Source organism: Plecotus auritus (assembly GCF_963455305.1).
Source record: "Plecotus auritus genome assembly, chromosome: 2".
NCBI classification, from domain to species: domain Eukaryota; kingdom Metazoa; phylum Chordata; class Mammalia; order Chiroptera; family Vespertilionidae; genus Plecotus; species Plecotus auritus.
Genome location: NC_137771.1, coordinates 66,920,773 through 66,948,243, shown reverse-complemented (window position 1 = coordinate 66,948,243; position 27,471 = coordinate 66,920,773). Strand labels below are relative to the sequence as shown.

Below are 27,471 nucleotides of genomic sequence, written 5' to 3'. Positions count from 1 at the left end.
TTAACACCTGAAGTTCTTCAAAAAGCTAACTATACATTGTTCTTCACAATCAAATATTAACTTCTTTGTACCCCCACAATTAATTCCATATATATCTCACTTAAAAATTTTTGACACATTTAGATATTCAATAGTGACTATAACTCCTAATAAATACCCGTGAAAAGAAGAGAGAAAGGGAGGTAAGAGCAGGCTTAATATTGCCTCCTTTAAAAACAAACATACAGTTTTGATAAGTCTACTTAAACAATGAAATATCAGTTTGCAAAAAAGTTCAATCTGAATTTTATGGTATTAATCTATTCAATTCTAGAGTGACACTTCCTTGGTATAAATGCACACCCTAGAATCAAATTCATCTGAGTAGCTTAAAGTTCATCTTTTCTATTGCTATAGGACAGTGGTTCTCAACCTTTCCAATGCCGCGACCCTTCAATACAGTTCCTCATGTTGTGGTGACCCCCAACCATAAAATTATTTTTGTTGCAGTTCTCAACTTGTGGGTCAACCCACAGGGTCGCCTAAGACCATCGGAAAACACAGATATTTACATTACGATTCATAACAGTAGCAAAATTACAGTTATGAAGTAGCAACAAAAATAATTTTATGGTTGGGGGTCACCACAACATGAGGAACTGTATTAAAGGGTCGCAGCACTGCTATAGGAGGTAATATAAAAGAAAGGTTAAATGCAAAATGCAAAATTTTAAAAACTTAGGTTTGAGCTACTTCCTAAGCTATGTGACCTTAAGCAAGCAAATTATTTAGCCTAAGACAATTTACCACTCATCTATAAAAAGAGATAACACTGACAACTGTCTTAGGAGGTTGTGGAGATTAAGTGAGATGATTCATTTATACTGACTAAAATTCCCAAAACATGGTAAAAACACTCATTACATGTCAATGATTAATTTTGATACCATAAATTAGAGAAGTCAAATATGAATATATATACACATACACACACATACATATATACGTCTATGTATAATATATATATATACTAGAGGCCCAGTGCACGAATTTGGCCTGGCGTGGCCTGCGAGATCGGGCCGAAACCGGCTCTCTGACATCCCCCAAGGGGTCGCAAATTGTGAGAGGGTGCAGGCCAGGCCAAGGGACCCCACCTGTGCACGATCAGGGCCAGGGAGGGATGCGGGAGTTTGGCCAGCCAGGGAGGGACCAGGGGAGGGCTCCAGGGCGTGTCCAGCCCGTCTCATTCAGTCCCGATCAGCTGGACCCCAGCAGCAAGCTAACCTACCATTGGAGCACCTGCCCCTGGTGGTCAGTGCACGTCATAGCAACTGGTCAACCAGTCGCCTGCCTGCCCTCTGATGGTCAGTGAACATCATAGCGAGTGGTTGAGCGGCCTTAGCATACCATTAGCATATTATGCTTTGATTGATTGAATGGATGACCGGAAACTTAGCATATTGGGCTTTTATTATATAGGACACACACACACACACACACACACACACACACTTGTAGCTAATTTTCCTCTTACCAGTGAAGCCCAATGTAAAAATCCAGCAGAAAATAAGTATAATTTTGAAATCTAGCCAATGCAATACAATATGGTATAGGAAGAAACAAAAATAATAGTAAATGAGAGTATGTTCCTAAAAATTTCAACAAAAGCACTTGAAAATCTTTTAGAATTTAAGAACTACTGTCTTAGGTACTGTAGGCCCCCGGATTACAAGAGGGTACAGGCCAGGCTGAGGGACCACCTTCCCCCGCCCCCCGCCGACCGAGTGCACAAATTTCATGCACCAGGCCTCTAGTAACACTATAAGAATTGAAAGTTAGTGTAATCCTAACACAAGAATTGTTAGACAAAGCAGTGCAACAGGATGGCCCAGAACATACCCTATTACCAATATCCCTACAAACCTAAATTCCAGATGAACTGAAAAATAAAAGTAACAATAAAATTATGTGACAACTTATAAAATATTATTAAGGGTTTCTGGTCTTAATGTAAGAATATAGAGGTCATTGTTACCATCCTCACAATAAGAAAAAAGCTGAACTGAAAATTAACAAATCCATCAGAGAACTGAGGTCTAAGAAAAACTGCTAGCCTGAGAACTGGAGTGATGGGCGAATACAGGGAATCACAGCTTACAAGAAGCAAAAATTCACAGTTGACTCCAGTGCCCCTAAGACCACTTAAACTATAATTGATGAATTACTGAAAGCTAAGTGTGGACTAGCTCAGAAAATGGGCAGTCTTGGGGAGGGAGACTTTCCTGGGTTTTATATTCAGATGTACCAACAGGTTCACACTAAGAAGATCTGAGAAAATCCCCTCATACTTCCAACAAAGAGGTGTGGGAATGGGAGGAAGTAACCATTTTGAAATAGCCGGGAGCTCTCTCTGTTTTCCATAGCCAAGTCCTGCCCTCAAAGGAAATTGTTTTCCCAAAGGTTAACCAATCTGGTTAAGGAAATACCTAACTTTGGTCCTCTCTATCCTTCCTGTCTCACCTAAGTAAGTGTTGTGGGGGAAGGGGACTAAGAAGGACTCAGGAAAGTCACAGCCATGGGACACAGGCTCACTAAAAGACAGAGAGCTAATCATCTATATATCTATATATATAAAAGCCTAATATGCAAAGTGTCCCCTCGGGAGTTCGACTGACTGGGAGTTCTATCACTCGCTATGATGTGCGCTGACCAGCAGGGGGTGGTGCAGAACAAAGGAAGGCCCCAACTGACAGCCTGCAGCTGCTAGGGACCCTACCCATCCAGAATTTCATGCACTGGGCCTCTAGTAGGATTATAGAATGCTTCCTCTTCCTCCACATCTTACCTACTATCAATAAGTCTCCTATATAACAAGAGGGTACAGCTGAAAAAACTATGAGCCCCAGGAACTAGCTAAGGAAACTGAAAGACAACAAGCACACTACAGGTAATTTTAGCCTCTGACACCACAGTTACAACAATCCGCAAACACAGCCTAGCCCCTAACCAGATAACATAAAACCCTCACTAAAGACCTATTTGCCGAGTTCCATTTACTCAACACATCATGTCCAACTATCAACAAAATAATTACAATCTATGCTAAAATGAAAAAAAAAAAAATCCCCATGTCTCTTCTGAAGAGACAAAGCAAGCATGAGAATCAGACTCATATATGACAAAGATTTTCACAATTACCACACTGAGAATTCAAAAACTATGATTAATATGCTAAGGGCTTTGATGGAAAAAGTGGACACCATGCAAAAATAGGTGGATAATGTAAGCAATGTAAGCATAGACATGGAAACCCTAAGAAAGAATCAAAAGAAAATGACAAAAATCAGTAACACTGTAACAGAAATGCCTTTGATTTCATCAGTAGAATGGACACAATGGAGAAAAAAATCAGTGAGCTCTAAGATATGTCCATAGAAACTTCCCAAACTGAAAAGCAAGAAGGAAAAATAATTTAAAACAAAACAAAACAAAAAAACCCCAGAGACTATCCAAGAACTGTGGGACAATTACAAAAGATATAGCATGTGTATACATGTATAATGGGAATATCAGGAGAAAAGAACTGAAGAAATGTCTAAAGCAATAATGGCTAAGAATATTTCAAAATAAATGAGAGACACCAAACCACAGATCCATGAAGAACAGAGACGATCAAGCAGGATACCCACTGGAAAAAAACTACACTTAGGCATATCATATTAAAGCTACAGAAAATCAATGAAAGAGAAAGTCTTGAAAGAAGCCAGAGGGAAAAATATCTTATGTAAGAGGAACAACCTTAAGAATTGCATAGGACTTTGCTTCAGAAACAGTACAAAGAAGAAGACACTGAAGGGAAATAGTGTGGAAAGAAAAAAAAGTGTTGAAAGAAAAAAATACCTCCAACCTAGAATTCTGTATCCTGCAAAATGACCCTACAAAGGTGAAGGACAAGTCAAGATTTTCCAGGAAAAACAAAAATTGAGGGAACTTATCATCCGTACTAATAGACCTGCCCTGCAAGAAATGTTAAATTCTTCACAGATATGAAAGTGATACATGTCAGAAACTAGATTTATATAAAGAAAGGAATGCCCTTACAGAAATAAATGAAGGTAAAATACCATTATAAAATTGTGTGTGTGTGTGTGTGTGTATCTTTACTTAAATATGTATTTTACCAAAGGAAAAAAGCCTAAAGGATAACTGATTTTGACTGTATCAAAATCAAAATCTACAGCACACATAAAAATACCATAAACCAAATTGAAAAGCTAGCTACTCTCTAGAAAAATTTATGACAAATAATTAATAGTCTTAATATATTGGGTTTTGTTGGTTTTTTAATCATCCACAGTTTGGGGAGTGGGAGAGTAAAGGGTTGACTTCTCTGACTAGTGAATTTGGGAGATGAAACCAGGCATGCTTTGTTCAGGGTCTCATAGACTCTTTCTCATTTACAGCCAGTCTTATCTGCAGATGCCCAAAATTCTGCTGCTCTGTGCTGTACACTTAAAAGACCACATTCTGGCTCTGTAAAGAGGCCTCCAGTTGTCCAGTGCAGTGGCTGATTAGATAAATCTTAATCAGAGATAAAGTATTGGGAGGGCCATTGTGGGTACACATCTAAGCCAATTTTTCCAATTAAGCTTTACCCAACCAAAATTGTGATCTCCATCTGATTCCCTTATATATTTACTCAACTGGTACAGAATTCGGGGGGCGGTATCAATTATCTGCTTCCCAGACCCAAGCAGTTATCTTCAGTATTAGCCATGTTTTATAACTTCATCTAAATGTTTCCCAAACCAAGTATTCACATTAAGAGGGCTAGAATGTAGATATATAGAAAGAAATATATAGATGGAGAGATAAGTACAGATAATTTGTTTTAAGGTAAAAAAGATTCAGCACATTGAAGAGAATATTCCCCCTGGGACACTGAGTATCTTGAGGCATCAGAAGGATAAAATCAGGGGTAGATTTATAATGTGAAGCTAGTAAAATTCAACTTTTAGGGCCATACAGTTGGCATGGGACCTTCCAAAAGTATTAGACATGATTTTATATTCTTTAAAAGGACGCCTTAATTATAAAAGCTTGAACCCTTACAAAAGCTAGATCAGCTCTGGATGAAAACCAGGAAGAAAGCAGAATAAAGTCAAATTCATTCTGGATTGGAATCTTTCATTGTAGTCCAATTCAAAATGTTCTGAAACATACAAGTTACTATAAAAATTATAGAATATATCGAGGCCAGGGACTGAGCCTCTTGTGCCCTTGACCGAATGAAACCTGCAACCCTTCAGTCTGAGGGTTGACGCTAACCACTTAGCAAAACTGGACAGGGTGCAACTGAATTTGTAATGTATAACTTTTTAAGGCAACTACTTTGACAAATAATATATTTTTGTCCCATATTTTATGAGCACACTATAATTATGTTATAACTATTCTCAGGAGCACTGAAAGAATATAAACTTAAACTAGATTGTTGCACTTTTCCTGCCTTCTTCTATCTCCTCCCTTTAAAACAACTCCCAATTCATATGTCTGACAGTGCATGTGCTTTTAATACCTATCCTTCTTATTTTCTATTACTAATGCTGTTCTATACAGAAAGTGGAAAAGACTGACAGCTATTACTATTGATTAAATCAGTAATTTTAATTTTATAATCATAAGTGAATATGTTTGATCATGGCCTAAAATAAAATGTTATATGACTTTTGTGCATCACTTTATTTATTCAGGAATTTTTTAAATCACCAGGCAAGATTTAGGCTGTTACTGCTTTGACTATAAAATAAATGGGTACATTACATTAACTTTGTGAATTTTATGTACTATACCATAAACAACCAGAGCAATGGTAGAAGAAGAAAAAAAAATAAAAGCAACAGCTTTCCTCAAAACTATATTTAAGCTTCGGCAATTTTATTTTAGATTTCATGTTAAATTTAAATTAACAAGACTTTCCCACTTCACTTTTATTCTGGACCAAAATGCAAGTATGGAATGTGCTTTCCCTGGCTCCATAAATAAAAGACAACAAATACGCTATCACTCCAAAATTTATCTCAGAACTTGAAGTGTTATTTTTCATTGCAGTTGGAAAGGTAATCTATAGCCATCTCTTTAGTGTTTTAATACCTCAATGCCCACTAAAAGAAAAGAAAATGGGCTAAAAATTTTAAGATGGCAATTATTTAATATCTACACAAATATTTAACTCTTTTCCTACCTCATTCTGCCTTTTTCATGCATTCCATATTAGAGGTACATTGTAAATCTCAACAATTTTTCAGGAAAGACAGGATTAAAATGCATGATAAACATGAAAAAATGTATAATTCAAATTAGGAAATCAACTGGAAACTTTTAACTACAATGACCACCATTTAAGTAAGTAAAAATTCTGCCCTGACCGGTTTGGCTCAGTGGATGGAGCGTCGGCCTGCAGACTGAAGGGTCCCAGGTTCGAATCCAGTCCAGGGCATGTACCTTGGTTGCGGGCACATCCCCAGTAGGGGGTGTGCAGGAGGCAGCTGATCGATGTTTCTCTCTCATCGATGTTTCTAACTCTCTATCCCTCTCCCTTCCTCTCTGTAAAAAATCAATAAAATATATTTAAAAAAAAAAAAAAAGTAAGAAAACCGGCTATAACACACATCACATAGAACTCCATTTTTGGAGACTATAAAATAACCTACTATTTTCACTAAGTAAATTTTAGAACTACCTCTTATCTCAAAGAACATTATTTTCCCCCATTAACTGGTCATTCCAAAGCATTCATTCAACATACTGTAAGCTTTACTTTAATCATTTATTTTAATGTCTGAAAAAGCTCTCTTCCTTACCTCTTTGCCTCATCTCTTTTAGCATTTCTCCTATAAGAGCCAATGTTACTACATGCACCTAAGTAGACATGTAAGAACATACAAAATCTTGCATACTCAATTAGGCAGGCAGGTAAAAGTTTTCAAATTAAACTGATAATTCAAGGTGGAGGACAGTGGAAGAGAATGGTGTCCTAAGACATTGCTTAAATAGACAACAAAATTAAGCAAAATAAAGCCCATTCTCCCAATCATATACAATAAAAAGCTAATATGAAAATCAACCCAACGGCAGAACGACTGGTCGCTATGACGCGCACTGACCACCAGGGGGCAGATGCTCAATGCAGAAGCTGCTCCTGGTGGTCAGTGTGCTCCCATAGCGGGAGCGCCGCTCAGCCAGAAGCCGGGCTCATGGCGAGCGCAGTGGAGGTGGTGGGAGCCTCTCCCGCCTCAGGGGCAGCACTAAGGATGTCCTACCGCCAGCTTGGGGTGCAGGCTGGGCTGAGGGATGCCCCCCCACACACACCCAGTACATGAATCTCGTGCACCGGGCCTCTAGTTTTATTATAAATTCAGAATAAAATCTACGTAGGAAATTATAGGTTCTCTTGATAATTTTCTTCTAGATGGTAATTCTTCAAGGCCTACTAACATATGCTTAAATCTGTGTAACCCAAATGAAAATTAAGACATAGTCTCCAGTTATGGGGTACTAATACTTCATATGAGGATAAAGGAAGGATGGGTCAAAGATTCATGGAGTTCTTTAATTCTGTCATCCTCAATTCTGGATCAGTAAAATCACTAAGAAATGAATTAAGAAAAGTCTTGAAGGCACCATTGAAATAAAAGTAAATGGAGCTCCCAACAAATCCGCATCTCATTAAAAATGTTTTCATTGCTAATTAGAAAAACCAAGAGTTACCCACAAACATAAAAAATTATTGTAATATGCAAATCAAATCACTGCTCTATTCATGAAACTGTGTATATCAACTTCACAGGTTGACCAGTAGTTAAGAATAATGCTATACTGCAGGAAATAAAGAAGTAGCAATAATATATGATGAAAGAGGTGATCACAACATAGTCTCTATCATTCTGGCCTACCAAATTTTGTGATTGCAGAATGGCAAATAACTGTTAACCTGATTTAAAAGCCTTTGAACCTGTGTCCCAAAGATTCTTTGGGATACTTACAATTCTAGGAATAATTGTAAAAGTACAACCTATTCTATATAGTTTAAATTTATTTAAAGTTGAAATTCATAAATTAAAATGAAGGACACAGAACATATTTTTCCCCCTCTGTTTGAGAATATGACAATGAATCATTGTGGGAAAACTGACAGTAAAGGAACTAACACATAAAACTTTTTCCATAGTATAGAAATAAGCTTGGGTTCCTCTTTCCTCACTAATTTGACTATCGCCAGTGCTTTAAAAAATATTTAGAAGCTAAGGAGTTATTTTACACATGTATGCATATGCACAGAAATTCCCCATCACAATTCAAACTTAATTTGCATTTTATAAAAGTCTATCCTTAAAATGCCAAGTTGGCAAAGATTAGTTGGAAAGAGTGAAGAAAGTTCAGGCATGTTAAAAAGCCACTGGTGTGGCTCAGTGATTGAGCACCGACATATGAACCAGGAGGTCATGGCATGATTCCGGGTCAGGGTCAGAGCACATACCTAGATTGAGAGCTCAATCCCCAGTAGGGGGTGTGCAGGAGGCAGCCCTTAAAATCCTCTCTCACCATTGATGTTTCTATCTCTGTCTCCTGCTGCCTTCCTCTCTAAAATCTATATTATAAAAGGCCAGTGGCTGTAACGCTGGAACGACCAAATGACTGGTCACCAGGAGGTGCATTGATGGGTCCCGTGGCGGCGGCGGGAGGGACTCTGGGTACCACGGTGGCAGTGGGAGGGACTATGGGTCCCGCGGCGGCAGGCAAGACTCTGGGTCTCACACAATTTCGCGTGCTGGGCCTCTAGTCAATAAAAATAAAAAGCCAGAGCTTTTTGATAATTTACATAAAAGTAAATAGATCTCTATCTTTAGGAGCAAATAATAATATTCATCACCAGTGACTTTTACTCTTTCCTAAGAAAGGAAAGAAATAGCTATCATAATGTCAAATCTATAACTCATGTAACATCATTTGATTTACCTGAACAATTATCAGACAAGTGTGATCCTACGAGGTGAGGCACTGGGGAAAGCAGCAAGAAATGCAAACTCTAAACTCCATTAAACCAAAAAGGCAACACCACCAAAGAGAAAGCAGATACATTATTATCACTATCAACAACTTATAATTGTAGTTTTTATAGTTTACATTTTCATATTCATTATCTTTTGAAGATCATTTGATTTTCCCAATAACTTTCTGAGGAATTTTTAGAAGTTATGATGGAGTGCCCTTGGTGGGAAAAGCAAAATACCATATAAGAAACATGGGTAAAGAAGGAAAATATTCTAAACAAGTAAATAAAAGACCCGAGGGAAGTCAAAGTAGTCATGAGGAAGAACTAGTCTATAACTAGTCACAGGTTTAATTAGTCAGAGTTCCAACCTAGGACAACAGGAAAAGGGTACACAATGGCATCTCATCAACAGACATTCCTGAACAGGCTCATGTCTAGTCAGAGACTACCACTAATAATGCCCAGGTTCAGGAGCAAAAATCACACACAGCCCTAATTCTCCTCACTGAGAAACCTATTTTGAGACACTAAAATATCACAGAAGTTTGTTTGCTTTTTTTTTTTAAATATATTTTTATTGATTTCAGAGAGGAAGGGAGAGGAAGAGAGAAATAGAAACATCAGTGATGAGAGGGAATCATTGATTGGCTGCCTCCTGCATGTTGGACCGAGCCTGCAACCCAGGCATGTGTCCTTGACCAGAATCGAACCTGGGACCCTTCGGTCCACAGGCTGACGCTCTATCCACTGAGCCAAACCAGCCAGGCTGCTTTTTTTTTTTTTTTAACCTTCAAAAAATGAAGGGAAGATAAATTTATTCTAGAGGACAATAGTGAATGCTTTTTATTCTATCCTATTTAACAAAACAAAGAAACTGTCTATCAAAATATACCTTAAGATCATGTTTAGCCAGTCTTTCTAATCAGCTCTTCTATGGAGGAATCTACTGAGCTAAGTTGATTTTCTGTTAGCAGTATGTAACACACCAGGAACACGCAACAATTAAGATGGGTGTGTTTTGTTAAAAAGCAATAAAACTTTATTAAAGAAATGGGTGTATTTTGTTAAAAAGCAATAAAACTATGGTGAAATATTTTTAAAGACTGGCAATTAGAGGCAGCTTCCTAAATCCAAATACAAAATAACCACAAATTTCTTAGTCCTATTAGATCAAGCATCTGTGTCAAAACTGATGGCTAAACTAGTTTCAGTTTGACATGGACTGAACATAACCAACAGTCAATTACAAGTCTGAAGGAGGATTCTACTGATTTTACTTTAATCCAACAACTCAATTAACCCAAAGCTCCAACATTCCTCCCTATATTCAAAATATTACATGTCTTATCATTGAATACTTAAGATATTGTCCCTTTATATCATACCTTAGAAATTGAGTTCCCAAAGGAGAGGAAGATACATAAAAATTTTTGAGCAAAAATTGCCAAAATATTCCAAAGTTAATGAAAACTATAAAACCACAAGTCTAAGAAATTCGACCAAACCAAAACACACGAGACATAAAAAAACTACAGCAAGGCCCATTGTAATTAAATTACTTAAAACCTAGTGACAATCTTAAAAGTAGTTCAAGTATAACATATATATATTAGTATATATGTATATCCCAGCCAGCGTGGCTCAGTGGTTGAGCATCAACCTATGAACCAGGAGGTCATGGTTAGATTCCCAGTCAGGGCATATGCCCGGGTTGCAGGCTCGATCCCCATTGTGGGAGTGTAGGAGGCAGCAGATCAATGATTCTCTCTCATCATTGATGTTTCTATCTCTCTCACACTCTCCCTTTCTCTCTGAAATCAATAAAATGTTTCTCTCTCTCTCTCTTCTCTCTGAAATCAATAAAAATATATTTTAAAAAACTCATATATAAACCTAACCATATCAATAATTACATTAAATGCTTGTATGAGATGAAGGATGAACTGTGACTTTATTTTCTTCCTGTAATTTATGTAGAATTTTGCACAACAATCAGTGAAATTAGCACCAATCTTTTTAAAATTCTTCTATGACTTGAACTAGGGGCCCGGTGCACAAAATTCATGCATGGGGGAGGGGGGTCCCCTCAGCCCAGCCTGCACCCTCTCCAATCCGGGACCCCTTGGGGGATATCCGACTGCCGGGGATCGGGCCTAAACTGGCAGTCGGACATCCCTCTCACAATCCTGGACCACTGGCTCCTAATCGCTCACCTGCCTGCCTGCCTAGTCGCCCCTAACTGCCCCCCTGCCAGCCTGGTCACCCCTAACTGCCCCCCGCTGCCGGCCAGCTACCCCCAACTCCCCCCCCCCCCCGCCGGCCTGGTTGCCCCTAACTGCCCCCCCTGCCAGCCTGGTCCCCCACCAACTTCTCCCCCGCCAGCCTAGTCGCCCCTCACTACCCCCCTTGCCAGCCTAATTGCCCCCAACTCCCCTCCCCTTCCATCCTGGTTGCCCCCAACTACCCCCCCTGCCGGCTTGGTGGCCCCTCAATAACCCCCCGCCAGCCTGGTCGCCCCATGCAGCCTGCTGTTCAGTCATTTGGTCATCCCTCACTAACCCCCCTGCTAGCCTGGTTGCCCCATGCAGCCTGCTTGTTCAATCGTTTGGTCGTCCCTCACTAACCCCCCTGCTGGCCTGGTCGCCCCACACAGCCTGCTTGTTCAGTCATTTGGTCGTCCCTCACTAACCCCCCTGCCGGCCTGGTTGTAGGCAGTCATCTTGTGAGGGCATGAGAGTTAATTTGCATATTACCTCTTTATTATATAGGATAGGAGGAAGATTTTTCTCATTTTATTTTTTTTTTCATTTTGCTTCAATAGCAAGAGAACTGTTGTATGAACAAATGAAAATGTAGATAATAACTGTAAAGTGTTTCTGAATTCTAGTTTTGTGTATACATTGTAATTTCACAGCTCCAATAAACTCTGCTTACATTCAAAAAAGAAAATGTTCTAAGTACCCCTATTTCCAAGGGAAATTGTAAAATTAAATGGAAGCTCCGAATACATATTGCCTATAAGAAATCTACTTTAAATTAAAAAATACAAACAAGTTAATATTTTTAAAATGAGATAAGATACCCTATGCTGATGCTAGTCAAAAATGGTTATATTAGTATCAGACCAAGTTTCAGAGCAAAGAATATTACCAAGAATGAAGAGGGTCTCATAATGAAAAAGGGATGAATTAACCAAGAAGACATGCTAGTCCTAAACGTTCATGAACAGTACTTCAAAATACATGAAGCAAAGAACAACAGAACTTCAAGGAGAAATAGATAAATCCACTATTATCACCAGAGACTTCAAAACTGCTCTCTCTATAATTAAAGGAACAAGTAGGCAGAAAGAACCAAAACAATTTTCCCAACCAACAGAACCTCATTGACATTTACCACACACTCCCCCCAATAACAATAGAATATACATTTTTCACATTCACACAGAACATTTACCAACAGTTTATATTCTGAGTCATAAAACAAGCCTAACTATCTTTTATAAAATACTAGAGGCCCAGTCCCCTGGCCTGGCCTGCACCCTCTTGCAATCTGGGACCACCTCAGGGGATGTCAGAGAGCTGGTTTCGGCCCAATCCCCGCAGGCCAGGCCGAGGGACCCTACCAGTGCATGAATCTGTGCATTTGGGCCTCTAGTATGCATATAAGATCTTTGGTTAATCTCTTCCTGTCCTCTCCCCTCCCCTTCCCTCTGAGATTCCTCAGTCTGTTCCATGTTTCCATGCCTGTGGTTTCCGCTCCTGCGTTGAGCGTCTGCCCCCTGGTGGTCAGTGCGTGTCACAGCTACCAGCTGGTCAGCAGGTCACTTAGACTTTATATATATATATATATATATATATATATATATATATATATATATATATATCCAAAAGGATTCAGAAAATTCAAATATGTATATGCTCCCCCTTTCCATAGTATCCAATTTTAATTGGTAAATGACTGTCAGCTAAAAACCCTATTTCCCAGCCTCCACCCTCGCATGTAGATGGTGATTAGTCCATGTCAATAAACGGAGAATAAAAGAGACCAAAGAAGTTTAGAGAGGGGGACTTGCTCACCCTTCACCCTGTCTTGTTTCTTCTCTGGCTGACAGCAGAGAACTCTGAAGTCTGGGGGGATGGCAGAACTATATACAGAAGGTACCCAAAGACCCTGAATCACTCGTGCAGAGGAAAATCATCCCAAAATGATCAACTGTTTCAGGCGACTACTCCAGGGCACTAGACATTGTATTTAGGACTCATAAGTTAGGCACCAATGAGCAATTCTAGAATAACTGCATTCCATGGTTGTTACACTTCTGAATCTTTCTAATGCCGCGACCCTTTAATACAGTTCCTCATGTTGTGGTGACCCCAACCATAAAATTATTTTCGTTGCTACTTCACAACTGTAATTTTGCTACTGTTAATGAATCGTAATGTAAATATCTGTGTTTTCCGATGGTCTTAGGCGACCCTGCTAGTGGTTCTCAGCCTGTGGGACCCACAGGTTGAGAACCGCTGCTGTAGAGCCCAAGACCATCAGAAAACACAGATATATACATTACAATTCATTAACAGTAGCAAAATTACAGTTGTGAAGTAGCAACGAAAATAATTTTATGGTTGGGGGTCACCACAACATGAGGAACTGAAGGTTGAGAACCACTGCTCTAAACAGTCACTTCTGTGAGGTTTTCAAACAATTTCAGAAGTAGAGAAATCTAGCATTCTTGGGAACATTTTAAAGGTGTTGTATGGTTTCAAGCACTTGTAAAAACTACCCAATTCCAAAGAGCAGTCCAACCTTGGCCCTGGAATTATTAGTTCATTAATTTAGCAGTTCTTAAGAACAGTGAGTAACAAACTTCACCAATAAAAATGACTACGTAATCCATTCTGAATTACTGCCCTTATTGAAAATATCATAACCTAAAGCATTTATAAACTTATGTAGTGGTATTTTAAGCATATGAACAACAAATATTATCTTAAATTCTTAGGCCCTATAGAAAATAAAAATTATCAAGCATATAATTCTAACATTTGGGTAACAAAGTTTCATTGCACTGCTCCACAGTCAGCATTAGCAACAGGTGTGTTCTTGAGATTCAGAAAGGACTCCTTTGTAAAAAATAAAGCAACAATTTCTGACACACACAGTTCTAAGTAAACAACTAAGTAGTAAACTACATAACTTTTCATTTGGACTCCATGTCATCCTCCATATCTCATTAGGAAAATTAAGTAAACATTTTAATAAACTGAAGTTTTTTTCAGTGTAACAACCAAAGAAATTTTTTCTTAATTTATATGTTTATATCCAAAATGTAACTCAGAAGTTTCATGTTGTAATATGCTACTATTATAAACAAACAAAACACATACTCCATTAAATATGAACTATCTATTACAAATCAGTGATTCTTACCATTAACAGGATCTCATACTTCTTTGCAAATCTGATGAAAGCTATGCAAATAATTTTGGGAAATTCATGGATGCCTTGAAACCTACTAATGGGTCCATAACGTTTAAATAATACTGATTAGTGGAAAAGAATGGAGTCCAAAACTGATCCAAGAACATACAAAAACGTAATTTATACTAATAAAAGGGTAATACGCTAATTAGATCGGGAGACCTTCCGGAAGTCCTTCTGGACAAAGCCATGGTGGTGGGGCCGAGGCAGAGGCGGTTAGGGGCGATAGGCAGGCAGGGGGGGACAGTTGGGGGCTAGCAGGCTGGCAGTAGGGGCAGTTGGTGGAGAGCAGGCCGGCGAGGGGGGGGCAGTGGGGGCGAGCTGGCCGGTGGAGGGGGCAGTTGGGGGTGAGCAGGCCGGCGGGGGAGGGGGCATTTAGGGGTGATCAGGCCAGCAGGCAGAGTGGTATGGGGAGATCAGGCAGGCACACAGGTGAGCGGTTAGGAGCCAGCGGTCCCGGATTGCTAGAGGGATGTCCGACTGCCAGTTTGGGATAGGGCCTAAACTGGCTGTCGGACATGCCCCAAGGGCTCTCAGATTGGAGAGTGTGCAGGCTGGGCTGAGGGACACCCCCCCATGCACGAATTTCGTGCACTGGGCCACTAGTATATAAATAAAAGAGCTATAACATATAGTGAGAAAAATGGATTATTAACATAATATTTGCCATAATTGGCTATTCATTGAGATATTACAATAAATCTCTATAAACATATGAATGCTTTAATGAGCTAAATGTAAAAAACTAAAAATTATAAAATACAATAACAAAATATAGAGAATGTACATAATCTCGATTGGGGGAAGTCTTCTTAAACAAGAATAAGAAACTGTGTAATTGTAATTTCTTTATAAGCAAAATGCACCATTAAGTCAAAGGGCAAATGACAGACTTGGAAAAAACAGATGTAAAACATATGACAGATAAAAGATTACTAATTATAATACTTAAAACAAAAACCTAAAAATTGGTAAGATAAACTACCCAATAGAAAAATGAAAATGAGCTAACAACTAAACAACATTTAGCCTAGAGAAGTTGAGGAAATGTAAATTAATGGAACAACATATTTCACAGCTTCAGACTGACAAAAATTAAACGCTTACAGAATTCAGTGTTTGTGAATGTGTTTTAGCAGTGTCGATTACTGTAACCTTTGGAAAACTAGTTTTTTGGAAAGTAAATTTTAAAATCTCTTATATTATAAAATGCATATATCCTGTCCCAGCAATCCCATAAACAGGAGAATTTATCCTAGTGAAAATGATATCAACACACAAGGAGTTAAATGGACATATAAGGATGTTTCTTGTTACATTGTTTATTATACCAAGAAAAGAAATTATAAAAAAGCAAAAATAGGCTGGGGGCTTAATGGTCATTATTGGCATAACGGCTTAATAATTTATGATACATGCAATATTATACAGTTATCAAAATGAGTAAGTCAAACTTGTATATACGGACCTGGAAAGCTGTCTATGGTATTAACTGAAAAAAAAGCAAAGTATAGGGTAACATGTATACCATAACCCCATATTTGTTAAAAAAAAAACCAGACCTATATTATGTGATATTGTTTTTTTTTAATGAATTCCTGTTTATATAGTTAATTTTCCAAGTAGTCAATGAATACAGCTAAGTTTTGAGCACATTTATTGCTCTGTTAGGGTTTCGCCAACAAAATACTCTTAAATCAAAGTACATAAAGCACTACCAGACAACACAATCTTTTGGAATCTTTTACAACACAACAGAAAAGATAAATAATAAAAACTACTTTTAAGAGCAAAAGTGTTTAATAGTTTTTCTAATGCCAAAATAAAAATGCTTTTTAATATTGTGATTTTACACTTACAGAAAAACACCACACATTTTTTTTCCTGTAGCAGAAATAAGCTATTTCAGTTGCTTCATTGGGTAATATAATTATGTTCATTATACAGATATAAACAAGAGCCAGACATTACACTAAACCAATTCCTTTGTGTCAGAAATTGGATTTTCTCAAAATTATATTCATTCTTCACAATAAATGCAATTAACATGATATTACATTTTAAAAATTCTATTCAAATTGCTAAATCTTAGTATGATCCTATCTAATAAAGAGCAAATATGCAAATTGATCATCACGCCATCACAAAGGTGGCGGCACCCACAGCGGAGGCGGGGTTTCTGTAACACAAGATGGCTATACCCACAGCGGAGGCAGGGTTTCTGTAACAAAAGATGGCTGCACCCACAGCAGTGGCTGAGTTCCTTTAACAAGCCTTAAGGAGCAATCAGCAGGGACCTGAGGCTGCAAGGAGATCGGCCAGGGCAGGGGACCTGAGGCTGCACCCCCCCCCCGCCCCGGCCCAAGCTGGGGGACCTCAGGACGCGCCCCGCGCCCAGCAGAGCTTGACGGGGTACCTCAGGCCGCGCCCCCCCACCCAGCAGGGCTTGATGGGGTACCTCAAGGTGCGCCACCCACCCCAGTGCTAGGCCGGGAGACCTCAGGCCGCACCCTTCGCCCTGGGCCCGGGGACCTGAGGCTGTGCCCCCCACCTGGCGGGGCTTGACAGGGGACCTGAGGCTGCGCCTCCCCCACCCAACAGGGCTTGACGGGGGTGGGGCCGGCCAGGTGTGGGTCTCACCCAATGGGGGTGGGGCTGGCCAGGTTTGGGTCTGGCACAATTTCGAGGCACGCACGGGTGGGCGGGGACTTGACTCTGGGTCCCACAGCGTGCCCTAGACTCTGACAGAAGGAAGATTTTCATATGCATTTTACTAATTTTCTTTCATCTCTGACACTTCTATTATAGAGAAAGGACAAATAGCAATATTAAAATATTTCCTCTAATTAATTCCCTTTTAATGTGCATGAATTTCATGCACTGGGCCACTAGTGTTAATATAAAGTCCGAAGCAGCCTGGTATAATTAAAGGAACACACTTGATTTGAAATCAGATATAACCTGTGTTCCAACACTGGTTCTAATACTTACTAGCTATGTGGTCAAGTTATATAATCTTTCAGACTGTTCCTGCATTTATAAAAATGGCTTTCTATAGTGTTCTTGAAAGATTAAATAAAAATATCACATATATACATGCCTAGCACTGAGTCTGGTTGTCAAACTATGCCTTCTTCTGCCTTCCTTTCCTAAGGAAGATTACTAACTGGCAACATCTGTTTTAGTACTGCCTTTTATAAGACTTTTTAAATTAAAAGATTACTGATATAAAGCAATACATTTTATTTGCCTTATTTTTGCATCTCTGGAGTATAAATTCAAGTGTCTTGTATTTGGCTCACTTTTTTAGAATGATTTCGTTTGATCCATATTTATTGGAATTTAAATTTTCTCTCTTTTTTTAAAATTATATTGTATTGATTTCAGAGAGGAAGGGAGAGCGTGAGATAGAAACATTGATCAGCTGCCTCCTGCACATCCCACATTAGGAATCAAGCCCACAACCTGGGCATGTTCCCTGACAGGGAATTGAACTGTGACCTCCTGGTTCATAAGTTGACAGTCAACCACTGAGCCATGCTGGCCAAGCTAAAATTTTCTTTCTTGTCAAAAAAAAAAAAAAAAAAATCACACAAAAAAACAAAACAACCCACCACATTATTTTCTAGCTGTGGATCGCTACATCTTCAGATAACTCTCTTTTTAAAATCATTCAGGTTGTGTCTATGAAAACCACTTTCAGGTATTATGAAAAAAATGTTAGGCAAGGAGAGAAAATAAAAACTTGAAGTTATCCTAACCCACTGTAATGTGTCCAAGAATATAGCCATTCAACAAAGAATAAATACAAACTTTAATTTAACGTGTCCAATTTCTCTAAGTCATTTTTTTTTCTGTAAAGCTGGATCATTAATGAGGCCAGAATATGACCGTGGATGCTGCTAAACGGATCCAAACAAAAGAAAAAGTGTATTGACCAACATTCAATACTTAAAGTGAATATTTTCCCATCATACAGGATTCATTAATAAAATCACAGTAAATAAACTCGATATCTCTTCAAAACTGTAAAGGGTAAGTTTTACCCTTGAGTTGAGGACTGGAATTATCCTTAACTCCTCTTCAACTTTAGTTGCACTTCAATTGGATTTGATGCTCTTTGATAGACTGCTCTTTATAATATCTCCAAGGCTTTTTGCAAATTCTACCAAAACAACAAATAGTCAGCTACTATTGACAATATTACAATTATTTCCTGATACATTTGTCTCAAATACTAATCATCACCCACAGCAGCATCTACTTCTAAGTCTAAATTATACTGCTGCTGGTATTTTATTGCTTGCTTCTCAAAAAGTATTTAAAACGACACTGAGGTGAAAATGTATGCATAAGACACTTCATATTACTTTTCCATATTCAAAGTATGGCCTCTTGAGCTGATTTTTAAGTGCCAAGTACATTTTTAAATCAAAATGTACCTCACATTCTTTTAACAACCCCTGCCCATTCCGTGCTCCTCCCAAATGCCAAAGTTCCCTTCTACTCTGAAAGTACTTATTAAATCTGTGTATTTTTCTGGTCTTTCACTTTACTGTCCAACTTTTTGTATTTCAGACCTCCTCACCCATTAAAGTAAGCACTGTTAGCTCCGTAAGGTACTTAACTATATGATTAACTTTTTGCATAATCCTGCTTTTCCCTTCATGAACTTAAATCTCAGTAATTCAGCGTCCCCTCCTCTAAAGTCATAAACATTGCCACGAGGCAATGTACAGATACATATTCCTATCTTAAGCCCAAAATATTAATCAGTTTGGCACTACTAAAAATCAATTTAAAAGCCAGGATGCCTCGTTTCAGTATCTCTCGTTGAAGCGCTTTATTTGCTTTCCTGTCCTACCTGGACAGCTTATTTCTCCCGTCAGTTGTGTGGTCCCTTGCTGCCCCCAGCACAAGAGTGCAACTCACGACAGTGCATTTCTTTTACTCACCATCACGCCCAATATCTCCCTCCATTTCTGCGCATCTATCCCCAAGTGTACCTCCCCATCCTCAAGATTCTGTATCCAGGTGCCCACATCTCAAATTAGAGTACCCCTCGCCTGACATTGCCCAGGCTTTCTGGACGACTTCTAAGAGAACACACAGGCTGCACGTTTCTGTCCCCACCGAGTTAGGATTTGTCTTGCTGTCTCCCCGTGGAATGCCTACTTTGGGGTAAGGTTTTGGCTCTAGGAAGCCCGACCTCGCTACCTCTGTCCCGTGACCTCGAGAGCCCAGCACAGCACTCAAGCTTTATTCACACTATTCTTGGAGCTTGTGCTCTCGATGTCCCCAGCTCTCACTGCAACCCTTTTCAGCCTCTAGCCGCCAAACCAGACCCCAGGTTAGGCGAACGCCCGCTTGCTCGGGTTGCAACGCCTCCCTGGCCCGGCCCCCCTTCCACACCACACATTCAGCCCGGAGTGGCTCTGCTCCTCACCTAGCTTCGATCGGGACTCCTCCAGTTTCTGGATCTGGTTCTCCAAGAAGAGCATCGCCACCGCGAAGGCCACCACCGCCAGCAGCTGCAACTTGGGCGGCATCATAATCCTGAGGAGCCCCATGAAACCCGCTGCTCGGGATCAAGACATACCGCGGGGGGCGGGGAGCACAGCCCCGGAGGCAAGGAAGACGCCGGGAGGAGCCCACCGAGCCGGCAAAAAGGCAAGGAGAGCGCGACAGCGAGAGCACCACCGCAGCGACCCCCCTCTCTGCCTCCCAGTCCCCCGCCCCCAGGCGCCAGCACCAACGCCGCCGGTGCCCGCTTCTTCTCGGACGACTCGACGGCTGCCCCCTCCAAAAGCCCGCGCTGCAACACAGCGCGAAGCGGCTGCCGAGCTCTCGCCTCCCTCTACTGCCTCAGTCACCGATCCCCGCGCCTGCCTGCCCCTTGCTCCCTTCCTTCCTTCCCTCCCTCCTTTGCTCGCGGCCGCGCGCTCCTCCGCCAGCGCTGCGGCTGCGGCTGCGCCGCCCCCGGCCCCGCCCCCTGCCCACCCCCCGCCGCCACCAGGCGCACGCACCCACGTACGCTGCTTGGCAACCAGAGGCTCCACCCTCTGCTCCCGCTCGGTTGTGCTTATTGGACCGCAGAACCCCAGCGCTTCGCTCTCGGTTCATGTTACGGTTGGTTTCCTTTGCGATAGGCGTCAAGCAAAGCGGCATTCGATTGGGTAGATTTGGAGAAGGAGGGCTGGCCGAAACTGACGAGGGCGGAGCTTCTTGGCTGATTAGGCAATGTCGTGAATGAAACGAAGGAACCCTTAGAGAAGCACAGATTTGGGGAGTTTAGGAAAGTGCCTGATATGGGTTATCGAAAGGACCCACGATTTTATATGTATATCAAATGTAAAGATATTTGATCACCTTTAAGCTTCCCTATGCCCTCGGGTAATCCTCTCTGCAGATTGACAGATTTGATGGCAACCGCTCTTAAACAGCCTGTTTTAAGTCAGGCTCTGGAGTGGACTCCCCTGGCTGAGGGGACCTTTGGGCAGCCGGAGACCGAGGGAGGTGGTAGCGATGGCGGCTGGACCAAGTGGATGGCTTGGGCCGGCGTTTGGGCTGAGGTTGCTGTTGGCGGCTGTGCTTCAAGCGGTGAGTGGAGATCGCCTCCACGGCAGCCCCCTAGCGAGTGGGAGGGGCTGCGCTGAGGAAGACGGGTCCTTGGTTCACGTTTGGGAGTCACACTTGAAAAGGGTGGAAGGACCGGGTTTCCTTAGCCACTGCTGCGGCCGGAGTGCGACGTGGCTGTTTCCTCATTTGATGCTTATCCTTCCCGGCTCGGGGTTCCTAACGGTTCTTTCTCCTGGCTTCAGACTATCTTGAGTATTTATCTTCTCTTGCAGAGTTCCTGCTAAAAACAATCTGTAGATCACACCAACGGGGAGAATGGCAATGAATCTTGGAAAGCAATGGAAATTGCTTTTTAACGGGAGGAAATAAAACCGTTCTTTATGACAAGGTTCCCAAATCTTAAGAGAAAAGCCCGAAAGTCTTTGGTACAGGGTGTACTACTTCCTATTTGCTTCTTTCTCTCAATTTTCAGTGTTCCCTTAATTCATAGACAGCCTTTATCTCCGTTCTCTGACATTCACATACCTGGATGCACTTCAGGGGTGGTGTGTGTGTGTGTGTGTGTGTGTGTGTGTGTGTGGTTTTAAACAACATTGTTGCAATAAAAGCAGCTACTCTATACTAAAGCATAACTTATTTTTTAAATGGATTTTCTAAAATGATAGTGTTAATCTCGTTTAAAATCGGGTAGTATTACCCAAGGTTTGTTTTTTTTTAACTTCATTTTTCTTCAACAGAACAGATGCGTTCTTAATCTTTAAGGAAAGGCTAGTTTTTACTCATTTTCCTATTCACCACGAACAACTTAATATTGGTTAATTCCTCTTAAAAAGTTTGCAATCCGTGTTTTGCTGTGTGAGTAAAACTTTTTTAATAGGCACTGTGCTGCGATCACCCATTTCTTTTATCAGCTTAATTCTTCAAGTATTCTTATGAGCCTGCTGAGTTTTTTCCTAGGAGACCTGGAGGAATTAGGGCCAATCGAAGGCCTCAGTAAATGCCTCTGCCTTTCTTTTACCAAGGGGTTTGAGGATCCTGCCTGTTTGCTTTTGCAACCATAGGTAGAGGTGAATTATTTCCTTTTGTAGTTAGCATTACAATACTCATTATTCAGGTTTTTGGTGCCTTAGAAATTACCGGGTGAACCCCACTCTAAACTTTCTACTCAAGACTTTTTTTTTTTTTTTGCAAATGTTAGGCGATTTCAGTTCAATAACATTCCAAGTTGCCTTCTCTTTATTTTCCTATCTCTGACTGTTTCATTATCTATGGCTGTATAATCATCTCAAAACTTAATGGCTTAAAGTAATGATTTCTCATGATTCTGAGCAGTTCCTTTGTTGATTTCCTCTGGCCTCATTTATGCAGCTGTCCTGTGCTAGTAGGTCAGCTGGACTGAAAGATCTGAGATGGCTTCATTTTTAGTTGGGCTTACTGTCAGCTGAGGCCACTTGGTTCTCCTCCATGTCACCTCTCATCCTCCAGGAGGCCAGACCACTTCTTTTCCTGGTGGTCTCAGGGCAGCACTCCTAAAGAGCAAAAGCTGCAATGCGCCCTAAAGCCTAACCTTGGAAATCACTTCAAGTCCCAATATTTGTCAAAGCAAGTCACAAGAGCCATCTAGATTTCAAGGATGGGGAAATAGACTCCATCTCTACATGCGAGGAGTGACATAATCACATTGCAGAGAAGGGTACATACCAGGATAAAAGGAATTTATGCCCATTAAACAATCTACCACAGTGATCATCCACACAGAATTTAAGCCAGAAACTTGGGTGTAATTGGTTTTACTTACTAAATTTCTCTCAAATCCATCCACTTTTTCTTAACCCCTTATTCAGGCTACCATCATCTCCCTCCTTAGAAATAGCCTTTTGGTTCACCCTTTGAATTATCAGAATTTAAATGGTTGGCTTTGGCTTCCCAATAGCCTAAACCAGAAATTACTCATTTTAAATTATTCTCTTGCCTGGCCTGGGTGCCTCAGTGGTTGAGCGTGGACCTATGAACCAGGAGGTCACAGTTCGATTCCTGGTCAGGGCACATGACCAGGTTGTGGGCTTGATCCCCAGTAGGGGGCATGCAGGAGGCAGCTGATTCATGATTCTCTCTCATCATTGATGTTTCTCTCTCCTTCTCCCTTCCTCTCTGAAATCAATAAAAATATATATTTTTTTTTTTAATTTCTTCTCTCACTCTCTGAATCCAGTTAGTCATCAAACCCTTAAAAATCTCCAAGCCAATCCACTTAATCTATTCTCCACTTAGGTACTACCTAAATTCAAGCCACCATCTCTGCTTGCCTGGAATTACCACACCAGCTTCCTTAACTGGTCTCCTCATCTCTTTCCTCCCTTTTCAATCCAGTCTCCACAATGCATCCAAAGTCATCTTTCTGGAACTTAGCTTTCCTTATTAAAATTCTTCTATGGCTCTCTGCTGCTTTTTTTTTTTTTTTTTTTTGGAAGAGAACATTTATTGGGTAAATTAGAGGTAGAAAAAGTAATTCCTAAAATAAATGGGCTTAGGAAATAAGTTATAGAGGTAAAGGGAGAGAAAGGGAAAGGCATAGGCATGTACCCAGATTGTTTTTAAGATGGTCTGTCCTCCTTCACTTTCCTTAACAAGGCCTGTTGACCTGATACTTGTCTATCTAGACTTAATTCCCAGTGTTTACCTCTTTGGGGAGTGCAAAAATGTAGAGGTGTTCTCCGTGACCAAGCCTAAAGTAAGGTGTTTAAAAAATACAAGACTTAACTTATCATCCATTTCCAGATTTGCAAAAGCAGATATACAGTACTCTTTCCTCTATCATCAAACTTTATGCTGTATTACACAGACCCCCAATCTTAACTGCACCATATGGCTCTGTGTATGTGTCTGTACTCCACTCTCTCTGCTCCCATGGTAATTAGAATGCAGCTGAAGGGAATACAGGGACTGTTTTATATAGTGCCTTACATGTACTTGTTCATTTAAATCCCTCTGAAGTATGACTAGCTTCCTAGTTATTTGTTCCTTGCTATTAAAGTCATCAGGATATCTGTAGTTTGTGTAGAGTGGTAATGATCCCCGACTCCTACAAATACAAAATGACTCTGAAAATACAAAGGGAGTCCTGAGCAGTCCCCCCTTGTTGAACTGTTTTGACTTCCCTAAGATTTATTCCTGTCTCTTCTTTAATGACTAGTGTTTTTAAGAAAAGACGGCAATAAAATCCTTGAAAATGAAAAGGGAGGTGTGTGTGGAGGATTGTTGAAAAACAGAGGTTAGAAAAACTGCATTTCACATTTAGCCTGAGGGAGTGAAAAAGACCAGGTGGAATAAGTAGTTTTCAGTAATAAAAATGAACCAAATATCTGTTAACCTGACATTGAATAAAAAGAGAATAAGAATATCTCAGCTCCTTGAGGTTGAGCTAATGAAATGAATAGAGAATTTAGTTCCTACTTTAATTCACACCTCTGAGTCCTTCCACTAGACAAGTTGAGTTTTTATCACTGTCTATGCCTCTGAATAGCTCTAATTTAAAGCAGTCGTGGTTATCAGCATTTCAATGAGGTAACAACTGAGAGAATAGAAAGTGATTTAATATGAAAATACATTCTGAGTATGATTAAGCAATAGAAAAGTAATATTTTAGTATGGCCTAAGGGATCTGTTTCTAGAGTGCCCCAGAACTAAGTGGTATTCAATTCTTCATTCAGCTCATATATAATTTTCTACATTCAGAAAGGCACTTACTGACAGCAGTATAGATGATACTGTGTGTCATTGGTTCCCCCACTCCTTTTCTTCAAAAGTTAACATCTGGATCAGTCTTATTTCAGTGGGTAACACAGTTATAATTGTCAGCATTTTTGCTGTTATTCTTTTTTTTTTTTTAATATATTTTATTGATTTGTTACAGAGAGGAAGGAAGAGGGATAGAGAGTTAGAAACATCGATGGGAGAGAAACATCGATCAGCTGCCTCTTGCACACCTCCTATTGGGGATGTGCCCGCAACCAAGGTACATGCCTTTGACCGGAATCGAACCTGGGACCTTTCAGTCCGCAGGCCGACGCTCTATCCACTGAGCCAAACCGGTCAGGGCTGCTGTTATTCTTAGTGGTCCATACAATAATGGTGCATCATGGATTCTGGGAATCATAGTAGTTAATAACAGTGGTTAAGGGTTTTGCAGGCAGGCCAGGATTAGAATCTTGATGCTGCCACCTATTGTTTGCGGTGTTGTCTTAGACCAGTGGTCGGCAAACTCATTAGTCAACAGAGCCAAATATCAACAGTACAACGACTGAAATTTCTTTTGAGAGCCAAATTTTTTAAACTTAAACTTCTTCTAATGCCACTTCTTCAAAATAGATTCGCCCAGCCCTGATCGGTTTGGCTCAGTGGATAGAGCGTCGGCCTGCGGACTGAAGGGTCCCGGGTTCGATTCCGGTCAAGGGCATGTACCTTGGTTGCGGGCACATCCCCAGTGGGAGGTGTGCAGGAGGCAACTGATCGATGTTTCTCTCTCATCGATGTTTCTAACTCTCTATCCCTCTCCCTTCCTCTCTATAAAAAAAAATCAATAAAATATATATAAAAAAAAATAGATTCGCCCAGGCCGTGGTATTTTGTGGAAGAGCCACACTCAAGGGGCCAGAGAGCCGCATGTGGCTTGCGAGCTGCAGTTTGCCGACCACTGTCTTAGACAAATTACTTTAACTGTCCTAAGCCTCTGTTTACTTCTCTGTAAAATGGAGATAATACCTTCTTCTTAGGGTAGTTAAGATTAAATAAAATGATGATGTGAAGTGCTTAGTAAGTGGTATAAGAGCTTGATGTTTCTTGCATTCATTTTCATGGGGTTCATTTATTTAGTCTCAAATTTGCAATCTTTTTGAAATAATGTGAGAAGCCTATTATTTTTCATAGAGTAAAGGCCAGTAGCAATGTACAATGCATGGAGGAGAGAATGGAGTCTCTTAGCATGTCAGTCCTACTTTGAATTGGGGAAAGTTAAACTGGTAACCATTTGTATGCCATAAGCATCTATAGACGCAAGCGGCGGACCTTTTTTTAATTAAATTCAAAATATCATGGCTGTTAACTGGTTAAATGGTTAACCCAATCAGGGTTATCCTACCTTATCCTTAGAATCTACGTCTTTTTTACAGGTGTGGCTACTTATTTTAAAATTTAATATTTGACCTTAATGTGCACATTTAAATGCTGTTTAGTTACTTTTTGGTAATAAAAAATGAATAGGCATAATTTTGAACTCCTCTTCTGTAATTTTAGCATTTAGTGTTTATCTTGAAGTGCTTAAAAATATGTTCTAATGTCCTCAGATTCAAAGCTTGAATTTGCCAAACCAATGGTAGAAGAACCAGAAAAAAATTTTCACTCATGAAACTCAAGATACATTGTATCTCCCATATACTTATCCTCTATCCTATGTCTAAACAATGATTAAAACATAAGTAGGTTTTTTTTTACCCTCACTCGTGGATATGTTTTTCATTGATTCTACAGAAAGAGGAAGGGAGAAAGAGAGAGAGAGAGAGAGAGAGAGAGAGGAGAGAATCAATTGGCTGCCTCCAGGACTCACCCTGACTCGGAATCGAACTCACAACCCTTCGGTGCAGAGAACAATGCTTTAATCAACCCATAAATACTGATTTGTAGTTATTAAGTGTACTTTCACAGTGGAAGGTGGGAATAATGCTAACATTAAGTACCCACTCTGTGCTTTTTCTCTTTCCCTCGTCAAATCTCTGTGAGATTTCTATTCAGAAACTAAAAAGTAAGGTTGCTCTGTGCTGGATTTAAATCAAGATGTTGTCAGACTTATATTACATATTTTGTATATTCATGCCACCTGTCAGTAGGTGCTCAATAAATGTAAGAATAAAATCAAGTAGTACGATAGCATGATTATTCATTTGAGGAATTCATTATAGCTGAAAAGTGTAATGGGATTGGAGAAGTAATTAGAGGTACAACTGCCAGTGACCATTTAAAAGCCACTGAGGCAGGAAAAGATTTGAGAGCTCTATAAGAAACAAAATTACCAAAACTTGTCAACTAATTGGTTGTAAGAATGGTGAAAAGTGTGCAGTCTGGAATGACTGACCTGGTCAACTTCCTGGTCAGGGAAAATGGTACCATTTTTACTGAATTACATTGGGTAGGAATAGATTTAAGGAGAAAAGGGTAAGTTTCACTGTTGGATATTTGGGGGGAGGGGTTGCTTTGTTTTTTTGTTTGTTTTTTCACTGTTGGAGTTTTTTAATTTGCAGTGCCTTTGCAACATCTAAATGAGACATCAAGTAGGCTGTTGGCGTTGGAAGCTTGCCATTCAAGAAAAAGACTTGGGAGTT

General features: G+C 40.1%; 2 protein-coding genes across 3 annotated transcripts in view; one reads left to right on the top strand and one right to left on the bottom strand.

Moving 5' to 3' along the window:
* HS2ST1 (heparan sulfate 2-O-sulfotransferase 1) overlaps window positions 1-20,505 on the bottom strand; it is a 167,289-nt gene extending 146,784 nt beyond the window's left edge. For both annotated transcript variants that reach the window (XM_080658359.1, XM_080658360.1), the window contains exon 1: window positions 19,965-20,505. In XM_080658359.1, coding sequence (XP_080514485.1) covers window positions 19,965-20,088 — 124 coding nt within the window. In that variant the 5' untranslated portion in view covers window positions 20,089-20,505. The remainder of the gene's footprint in view (window positions 1-19,964) is intronic.
* A 224-nt stretch (window positions 20,506-20,729) lies between these two features.
* SELENOF (selenoprotein F) overlaps window positions 20,730-27,471 on the top strand; it is a 38,541-nt gene continuing 31,799 nt past the window's right edge. Inside the window, exon 1 of the mRNA XM_080658361.1 lies at window positions 20,730-21,118. Within this exon, the coding sequence (XP_080514487.1) occupies window positions 21,044-21,118 (75 nt within the window). The 5' untranslated portion in view covers window positions 20,730-21,043. The remainder of the gene's footprint in view (window positions 21,119-27,471) is intronic.